At 42.9% G+C, this 10278-nt stretch overlaps 1 protein-coding gene and 1 long non-coding RNA gene across 4 annotated transcripts in view; one reads left to right on the top strand and one right to left on the bottom strand.

Moving 5' to 3' along the window:
- The window catches only part of WAPL (WAPL cohesin release factor), an 85347-nt gene extending 76749 nt beyond the window's left edge, over nucleotides 1-8598 (bottom strand). For all 3 annotated transcript variants that reach the window (XR_003905601.1, XM_029932054.1, XM_029932053.1), the window contains exons 1-2: nucleotides 8123-8598; nucleotides 4669-5189 (exon numbers count right to left, since the gene is read on the bottom strand). Coding sequence is in view for 2 of the 3 variants with exons in the window: in XM_029932054.1 (XP_029787914.1) it covers nucleotides 4669-5167 (499 nt within the window). In the remaining variant the exon portion in view is untranslated. The remainder of the gene's footprint in view (nucleotides 1-4668; nucleotides 5190-8122) is intronic.
- LOC115285607 lies at nucleotides 7859-9286 on the top strand. Its single transcript, XR_003905602.1, has 2 exons — nucleotides 7859-8726; nucleotides 8913-9286. It is a non-coding gene; the product is annotated as an uncharacterized LOC115285607 (long non-coding RNA).
- Nucleotides 9287-10278: the final 992 nt, after the last annotated feature.

Raw genomic sequence — 10278 nt, forward strand, 5'->3', positions numbered from 1 at the left:
AAATTAAGAGCCTATGCAGTAGTTATCTCAATATTTGGCAAGATGTGTAGACTGAATCCCAGCTGGCTGGCAAGGAAAGTGTGCCAAGGGGAAATATAAGTCTTTGCATACTTTATTCTAGAGTCCAGATTAAAAACTTGTAGCAGAAAGCACAAAGATGGAAGATGGAAGCAGCCTCGTATAAAAGGCAAGAAAAACCTTCTTTTATCCTTAATGCACCCAGCCCTGGATAACCACACTTTAAAGAATATTCCAGGGGTGCCTGGGTGGCTCAGTCAGTTGAGCGGACTTTGGCTCAAGGTCATGATCTCATGGTTTGTGGGTCAGAGCCCCGCATCGGACTCTGTGCTGACAGCTAGCTCAGAGCCTGGAGCCTGTCTACGGATTCTCTGTCTCCCTCTCTCTCTCTGACCCTCCCCTGCTCATGCTGTCTCTCTCTCTCTCTCTCTCTCTCTCTCTAAAATAAATAAAAACAGTAACCAAAAAAAAAAAAAAAAAAAAAAAAAAAGACTATTCCAAGATCTCTTAAATGGGCAAAACGTTTAGGTCCTGCTAACAGTCATTTTTAACTGGCACAGCTGTTTGAGAACTCAATTTAAGAGCAATTACAACTAAAGTATTTGCAGATAAAATAAGAAGTCCTGAATTTGCATTAAAATAATCCAGGGATTATAGGATACGAAGTAGAAAGAGCGGTGTGTAGAGTAGGTAAAATAAGGTTTGCCATATATTGACAACTATTGAAACTGATGTAAGTTTTTTGTTTTTTTAAATCAAGAGTTATGACTTTTTTAAATTTTTAATCTTTTTTTTTTTTTGGAGGGGGGGAGAGGCGGCAGGGGGGGGGGGAGCAGACAGAGAGGGAGACACAGAATCCAAAGCAGGCTCCAAGCTGTTAGCACAGAGCACAACACAGGGTTCAAACTCAAGCTGCAAGATCATGATCTTAGTCAAAGTCAGGCGCTTAACTGACTGAGCCACCCAGGCGCCCCAAGAGTTAGGACATTTTAGCAACTCAATCCTTCCTTGCAGTTCTCATTCATTGTTTGTAATCTAGATTCTGGTTCTCGTACCCATTAAACATCTATTTGGAAAATGGCAACCATATTACATATTATCATAACCTTATTCTGAGTTTCCTCTTCAAATGAGCCACAGTTTTTAAAAGTACTACCTGATATAAAATATTTTACCTATAAAAGAAGTTTAACAGTAGCTAATAATTAACCACATACTTGTAGAGAAAGGGATGCACTTTAAAACTTCATGCCAGGAGAAAGGATACAGTAAATTTGAGCTTGGATAAGCCCTTTTCACTGAAATATAATTCTTCAGTGAAAATGGTCTGAAGGAGCAGGAACTTCCCACAGAAAGGTTGCAATGGAACTTAGCTAGTACACATTAAGCAAACTACCATAAAATTTCTCAAAGGCTCTTTCTTGAATAAAGTGTGTAAATATGACCTGCAAGAGATTTCTGAGACATTACGTGTACAAGCAGTTTCACCTTAAGTCCAAAATGTTATCATTCTCAAAGGATCTTTAACCCAAAAAGACCCCCTTTATCAAAAATTTAAATTTAGTTTAGTGGGGTACCCAGGTGGCTCAATCAGTTAAGTATCCATTGGTTTTGGCTCAGGTCATGATCTCACAACTTGTGGGATGGATTCCTGCATTGACCTCTGTGCTCACAGCGTGAACCATGCTTGGGATTGTCTGTCTGTCTCTCTACCCCTACCCCACCCAAATAAACACTAAACAGTTTTTTTTTTTTTTTTTTTACAAATTTAAATTTAGGGTTCTAAACTTCCAACTACAACCAGAAGGCTTTCTGAATGAGAGTAAAAGCAGTAACAATATGACAGACATAATCGAAGAAGAGTCTAGACATAGGGAAATGCCCAAATTTGAAGGGGAGAGGGAATGAAAAGCAAGGTCATAACGTGTAAAAATGTTTCCAAATCTATAACTAACTTTTAAACATACAAACCTATAAATGGCTTTTAAGACCTTAAAACTATGACTACCATGAGAACTGAAAGCACTCCTTCAAAGTTCCCTTCTTAACCTACCCTATCCTTATCCCTATTTTATCCTGCTAGGTAGGGTTGCTGCAGCTCTAGGTGGTCAAGGGAAAGGAGAGAATACAACGTTCAGAGTGCTACCCCATTCCCTTTCCACTAAGGATGACTTGTGAAGGAGGAAGAGGGATAGGATGATCTTGAACATCTATCTGTATTTTAGTACCATTTTCTACTCACAAACCCATTACAATGGAGTTTGGATTCCCTGTTAAGTGCACAGTATCAGCAGCAGAACTACAATTTAGCTTTAACAGACTGGGGAGCTAGTATCTCCACAGAAAACTGTTTCCAGTTCCCAACAAACAACTTCAAAAGGCAGTTTGGACATATATAGATGTATATGCAATATAAGCAACTGCTATCTATGTAGATTTAATTTCCAAGTTCCTATTGTCTCTCTACCTAAACACTTTGCCTGCCAGTGATGCCTGGTTCTCCAAAAGATAGCACTTGGGGAAGCTATGTCTGCCTTCTTGACCAATTTCACCACTTCCTCAGCCTCACGTTCCTTCCTCCAGGCTCTGTGCCCCACAATGTGGATTAACTATCAGAGAACAAGGCACAGCAGTAAGAATACTGGATAAGGGGAGTGGAACAGCACTCCCACAGTCTATTACAGTGGAGGTTATGTAGTATGTGCTTGATCTGTAGAAAATCAATAAGTGAATCTCATTCCAATTCTGTCACTAGCCAACCTTAAACGGTCACTTGTCCTCTTTTGAGTCTCATCTATAAAGTAAGGAGACCTGAGTTAGTTTATTCTGGTTCAACAGGCCTATGATTTATAATACATGCTTAGAAGCTGACCTGGGAACGTTTTGAAGCTGGGTATTTTTTTTTATGTTTATTTATTTTTGAGGAAGAGAGTGTATGCAAACGGGTGAGGGGCAGAGAGAGAGGGAGACACAGAATCCGAAGCAGGCCACAGGATCCAAGCTGTCAGAACAGAGCCCAATGCGGGGCTCAAAGTGTCAAAGTCACGAAATGCAAAAAATGACCTGAGCTGAAGTCAGATGCTTAACCGACTGAGCCACCCCAGGCACCCCTAAGCTGTATTTTTTAGTGAAAATTTAAGCTAACCTTAGGTTTTGAACAATGCTTCAGGAGAAATGTGCCAAAGCATTAAGGACAAACAAATCAGAATTAACCAAGAGGATCAAGGGAATGACAATAACAGCTGGAGCATCCTGTCATCCAAGGGTGAGAAAGAGTGAAAAATGTTCAGCATTTTTAGTAAAACTATGCAAGGCAAAGTCTTTTATTACACTGTTTGAGGCACTTATATTAAGCGCCAAGGACAAACTCCTCTGGAGAATTCAGTACTAGGAAAGTTTTGTCTTTACTTCCTTTCAAAATATGAAATCTATATAATCTTTCATCAAACTTTGCCAATAAGTCAAAAACTAAGGTCTGTTTTCAATTACAGTGCCATCCTTGTCCTATTGCTAATGAAGCAAGCACACTGTCTCTCCTGCTACCTCCAACCTTAGCTCTTTGGTCTTTTAGTTAATTGCACTTTTACCATTTACCGTTAAGTCTCAAATCCTTTACAAAAAAAAAAAGAGTAGATGTAAGATGGATAAAATATATTGTTTTCCAAATGAACTCTAGATGCCAGATTTACAAATTAACACTTTAAAAATACAACCGGCTTTGTGGATTAAAATCTATTAATACAAGTTGCTACTGGCACCAGACTCCACAAATCTCAAATCGCAATGAAGTTCAATTCCTCAATGTTTCCACAATACCTCCTTAATCTTTCTAAACTAATTTTGAAAGAAAAGTCTAACACTCCTAAACCTAATCCTCATTGTAAATGCTCATCTCATTTTCATTATCAGTAACAATACATATCTTCCACAGTAACAGAAATGAGCTACTGTGTCATCCTACACAACAAAAAGTCATGTTTCTTACTGGAAATGGATGGAGTTAGGGAGGTAGGAAAAACTGTTCCCAAAATGCACCAGGAGTAACATTCTGGAAACATTAACATCCAAGCTGCTTAAGTAAAATTTCAACCCCCAACTGGTTTCTTTAAAGGTTTTTTTAAATGTTTATTTTTTTATTTGTGTGTGTGTGAGAGAGAGAGAGAGAGAGAGAGAGAGAGAGAGAGAGAACGGGAGGGGGAGGAGCAGAGAGAGAGGGAGACAGAATCCCAAGCAGGCTCCGAGCTCTGAGCTGTCAGCACAGAGCTTCACGCGGGACTCGAACAAACCAAACGAACCACGAAATCATGACCTGAGCTGAAGTCAGACATATAACCGACTGAGCCACTCAGGCACCCCGCTTTAAAGTTCTTAAGTCTCTTCTACAAAATTATCTAAAGCCTCCATTATTCACAAATGCAGAAAGGAACCCCAAGAAGCAGGATATTTTAGCATTTAAAGCATTTAAATGGCATACACAAAGCTCTCCTGGCTCAGAAGAAAGAAATTCAAGGGGTACATGGCTGGCTGTGTCAGAAAAGCATCCAACTCCTGATTTCAGGGTCATGAGTTCAAGCCCCATGAATCAAGTCAGGCACAGAGATCACTTAAATAAATAAAACTTTAAAAAAGAAAAAGAAATTCAAAACTTACCTGAAGTCATTAGCTTAGCACAGCTACTTTTGCTTGTATCATCTTCTAAGATTCGGTTTGTGCTCTTTTCTTTCCCAACCAAAGTTTCTTCCAAATGTAAGCATTTATCAGACCCAACACTGTCTTCACCCACTGCATGACTAATTTTGCTATTAGCTTCAAGTACAGAAGTGACATCTTCCAGCTGAGCAGCTTCACTAGATTCTGAATGAGAGGAACCCTTACCCTGGGTTAAATTCTTTGAAGAAACTGGTAGAGACTCATCGTCACTATCAAATCCAAAAGGATCTCCAGTATTTTCTTCTTCCACCTTAGGTTTCTTCGGAATTTCTTGGATATCTGGTTTGAAATTGGGCCTTTTCTGCCCTAATTTAGCCATAAATGTTGTCTCTCCCCATTTTGTGCTAAGGGTGGTCCGTTTGTTGGAAAAGACTTCATCAAATTTTGAACTGCCATTTCCTCCTTTCCTACTGTAGGTTTTCCCAAATCTGGATGTCATTTTGACACCTGTTTCATATTCTCTGTGGGGGAAAAAAAAAAAGTAAAATATGTAATCCAAACACTTAACAAGCATTAACACTGAATATAAAAATAACCCAGGATTCTCCCCATGGGGTCCCTTCAACCGTCAAGAAACAAACTTTACAATGGTTGAATACATACAGGGAGGGTGTATAAAAGAGGGGCTCATTTCTTATTCTACATACTTCTGTATCTAATTTTTTATTTATGAGTACAGAGTCATACACTACTTACAAAGTAAGAAAGTATAATGACTAACCAACTTATCCACAAAACCAACCTAAGAGTGGAATATCAATTTTTTTAAGCTTCAAATCAATCTATGTACTATTCTCATAAATACCAGTTTTACCTTAAGAAAATAATCTGAATAAGGTCATTACTCCTATCTTATGCAAGAAATGTTAATTTTTTTCAACATCTCAGAATTATCAAATGATTGTTGATTGAAATTTCAGAGCATTTATTCATAGGAGGGGAGAAAGAGTCGGGAAAATGGTACTATTTTCTCATGAATGAGAACTTGCAGCTTTTACCACAAACCTAAAGACTCTGATTCTTGGTCTAATGTAGTTTAAACTGTGACTTGAAAAATATTCTCTAGTTGGTCATCTCCCTGAGCACAAAAAAACATATTACATCTTCTCTGTCCCCACAGTGCTGTGCTCATTTGCTGAGTTATGTTTTCTGAAGCGGATGAACTCCAGCATATTACACCATTGTGCTGATTACTTAATGAAGCTACAGAAACCTATAACTTTATTTTCCTCTTTGCTTTATAAAGGATAAATGGACTCATCTGTCGTATAACAACAACAAATACAATAACAAAAAAATTTCAGAAGAGTAAATCAAAAGAATAAAACACTTTTTAAAGCAAGTAACAGTACTTTTCATTTTCTTATTTACTTCTTTAATGTTTATTTCTGAGAGACTGAGAGAGACAGAGCGTGAGTAGGGGACAGAGAGAGAGGGAGACAGAATCCAAAGCAGGCTCCAAGCTATCAGCACAGAGCCCTATGTGGGGCTCGAACCCACGAACCCTGAGATCATGACCCCAGCCGAAGTCGGAGACGCTTAACAGACTGAGCCACCCAGGCACCGCAACAGTACTTTTTAAACATTATCAATTTTTACCCATTTCCTACACTTTGACCTCCTGAAGTTTAAATGTCAATTTATTAAATATACCTAAAAAACAATAATTGTCTAGATTTTGGAAAAAAAAAGCTTCATAATTTGAAATTTAAAATACAACTGGAGTAATATTTGACTTCTACTTTTGAATACACTGTGGTCTATAAACATTTTTCCTTTACTAACGAACTCTTACAACTTACGTCGCTATAAACTTAGTTTGATATATATTCAATAATGATTTTCCTCTGTTTGTTTAGAAATCAATTCTAATTTGACAAAGTATAACTCAGTCATCATACAGATCTGCATTAAGAGAAAATAGTGTTAAGACCTTTTAACAGGTCACAAAATCTTTTCCTGAGAGAGATCTACTGTAGATTGATACTGAAAGAAACTTTATCTCTCCTTGTTAGGTGCAGCCTCAACAAAAAGATTTGGCAGCTGCAAGAACAAAAGAATAAAGTCATTTTGTTCCTCCAAGAATTTAAAGCCCTCATCTACAGACCTACATTTACACATACACCAACAAAGCTAGGACATCTTGTATACACTTACACGGTAATCACCTAAAAATGCTGACTAAATGACACACCAAAAATTTAGACTTGAGCTCCTCTGGGCCCACAGGAGGAAAACTGGTGGTCTTGCCGTAAAATGGTCCTGGAACCACAAACTTTACTGTTGCAAGTTGAAAGTGTGCAGATGAACACTTGATATTAAGGAGTTAACTATTTTAAGCAATAAGAAAATCAGGCTTAGGTTTCTTAAGTGTCCATGTCTTATACATATACTAAACTGATGAAATAACGTTAGCAATTCTCTAGCTGTAAAGGATGTGGAATGGAAAGTCTGTAGATGAGAAACACTCGGTTAAAAATTAAGAACTGTTGTATCTGAGCGGTAAGTACATGGGAGTTCATTACGTAACATCCCTTACTTTGGATTTCATTTATAGTGTTCCATGTCCTTTTTGAAAAGTCACTAGACACACTTTCGTGATGGCATTATCTAAGCCTAGACGTTGAAAGTACGTACAAATTCAAGTAAGAGTGCAGACACAGTTGACACACTTTTAAGTATACCTCAAGTACACAAGCTATCTCGCTCAGGCTTCAAACTCCAAAGACTTTCCTAACTATAAAGGAAAGAATGATTCACAGCTAAGTCTTTACAGTCGTTGGGCCCTCGCCTCTGCCCAAAACCAGGTCGAATTTTCAGGAAAAGTGCGCTGGGATTAAACAGTCCTCACACTTAATCCTCAACCAAGTGTAGCATCTTTACGACCCCCCAGGGGTTTAGGGGCTTCCACTGAGGAGTGAAAGCCGAAAAGACGAAGCTAATCACCTAGAAACCCTCACCTGGGAGCGGTCGGGCCACCGTGGGGGTGGCAGGAGACGCGTCCCCCTCCCGCTGGAAGCTCACGCAACTTTTCTCCGCCCCACCCCCACCGCCAGGAACGGGATGTAGCTTCCGACGCCCCGGAAGCCTCTGCCACTGAATCCCCAGGGCCGTGTAAGGCCTCAGTGAGGGGCGGAGGAAAGACGGCAAAGGATTCAGGGCTGAAACCAACGCACTTGACCGCGCTTGGGGAGGGAGGTAAATCAGTGGCCGCCCGGAAGGAACTCAGAAAAAGGAAAAATAAAAGAGGGAAAGGAGAGTTCTCCAGATCGTTGCCCCCTGCCCAACTTACTCAGAGGCTGTGTGGGTGGGAGAGCGAGACTTCCAGACCCCTGCCTCCCCCACCCTCCCTGGCTCCCTCCGGGCCTAAGGAGCCGCCCGAGACCTCACTTACCCTCGGCGCCTGGCGGGTGCTTTGGCCTCGGGCCGCCTCCGCCTCTCCTGCTCCCAAAGGCCCACGGACGGGCGCGGGAGCCCCGCGCGGGAGAAAAGGGCCGGCTTGTGCGCGAAGAGAGGCAAGGGGCTCCGCCACCGTCAGAACCCGCGACTCCGCTCTGGGTAAATAGGAAACCCGGTGGAGGGAGGGGGGGGAGGAGCGGCGGCACCGCAACTTCCCTCCCCGCCTTGAGCGCCGCCGGCCGGGCCCGGGCCTAGGCCTCCCTGGCCGCCGCCGCCAGAGCAGGTATCGGAGCCCGCTACGTGCCCCCGCTAGGCCGCCGCCGCCTCCTGCGCCGCCGCTTCCGCCGGTGAATGGTCAGCGCTGGAGTTTGAACAGGGCCCTGAACCATCTCAACGCCATTTGCGCTCCCGGCCCCCACCTCCTTCCTCCAACAGCCGCTCGCTCCGTCACTCCGCTTCCCACAGGCTCCGCGCGGCCGTCCGACCCCGCAGCCAATCGCGCGGCCGCTTACTCAAACCGCCGCGCAGGCGCTGCTCCCCGCATGCTCCGGCGCCCGCCATTGGCCCGGCCGCGGCGCCCGACGGGAATTGTAGTCCAGGTCCGCGAGGGCGCTGTGCTCGCAGCTAGGCGCGGGAGTGGGCGGCGGGAGGAGTGGTCGTGGCGGGCTTTCCCCGCCCGAGCTCGGTAGCCCCTTCCAGCTCCTGACCCGGTCGGGAGACGCAGGTGCCGCGGGGGAGGGTCGGGGGCGCAGTGCAGGCAGCTGTGTCAATCGTTTCCCCTCCAGGGACTCGCCTGTGTCTAGGGACGGTGGGTTGTGCAGCTGTGCCAGGCCTGCTGGGGCCAAGGCCCGGGAGCAGAGAAGCGCGGAGTTGGCGGCTCGGAGCCGCCCTCTACCAGGCCTGGCCAGTGCTGGCTCGACGCAGGTAACGACTGGAAGCCTGGGGCACTGGACACCTAACGCCGCGAGTGATGTCGGCTCCGGCTCTTGAATGTTCCCGCGACCCCTCCGCCCATACTTTCGTAGTTCTCCGGTGTGCCCTGCACGCGTTAAGAGAGACCCCGAGAATACTGGATGGTATTGTCGTTAACTTTGTTGAATGTGATAACGCTAATGTGGTTATGTAAGAATTTAAAAAAAAAAACGAAAGTTTTGACGGGTAAAAGGATTATGAGTCTGGGATTTATTTGAAAATAACTCCTGCAAATACCGAGAGAAGGAGAATAAAGCCAGCGGGGTATTTTTCCATTGTTGCATGATGTGTACACAAGGGCTGATTATTCCAGTCTCTCTAATGTTTGTGAAATTTTCCATAATGCAAAGTTTAGAGAATCGAACCAATGACTGCCTCTGGGAAGGACATGGAGGTGGGAGATTGATGGGAGAAAAGAGTTAATTTCACACTACGCTTCTTTGTGGTCTTTGGATTGGTCCCCCCCCCCCACCCCCGCCCCGGGTCAATGTATTACCTATTAAGAAAGTTGGAAATTTGGAGTTTTCTTTTGTCTTTTTTTTTTTTTAAGGCTGCCGTGGAAAAACAACGTTTTAAAAAGTAGCACAATCAGTTCGTGCTGAGAGGTGCATGATTCATCTAGCTTGGACGGCCCAGCTGTTTGGTGGGTGGTTAATAGAGATACACCTGGGAAATTAGGAAACTAATTGCTTCTAGTGAAAAGCCCGCCCCTTCTTCCGAAAATGGATGATTTGCTTTGAATGCACCCAGAAGTTAACCAGGGATCTCCAGTATACTCAGGAAACTGAATCATGAAAAAATAGTTCAGATATCTTGCACCTTCCCAATAGAAATTTAAGATGGATTTTAACATGGCTGAATTATTTTACTTTTCCTCTCCTGCTTACAAAATGTATATTCTGACATTGACAATTTCCCAAATATTGTGACAGTATTTTCTCTTGATAAATCAACTTTTGATAGCCTATGTGACTAAAAGTTACAACAGTTCTGTGTATTCCACTGTGTGCAGTATGTGCATGACTTGTATTTGGGTCAGTTTTGTCTTTTCATTTTTTTATTTTATTTTTCTTAAAGATTTTGAGGGGGAGCTGGGTGGCTCAGTCGGTTAAGCATCCAACTTCGGCTCAGGTCATGACCTCACAGTTTGTGTTTGAGCCCCGGGTGGGGCTCTGTTCT

The sequence above is a fragment of the Suricata suricatta genome, chromosome 2 (assembly GCF_006229205.1).
Source record: "Suricata suricatta isolate VVHF042 chromosome 2, meerkat_22Aug2017_6uvM2_HiC, whole genome shotgun sequence".
Classification (NCBI taxonomy): Eukaryota; Metazoa; Chordata; class Mammalia; order Carnivora; family Herpestidae; genus Suricata; species Suricata suricatta.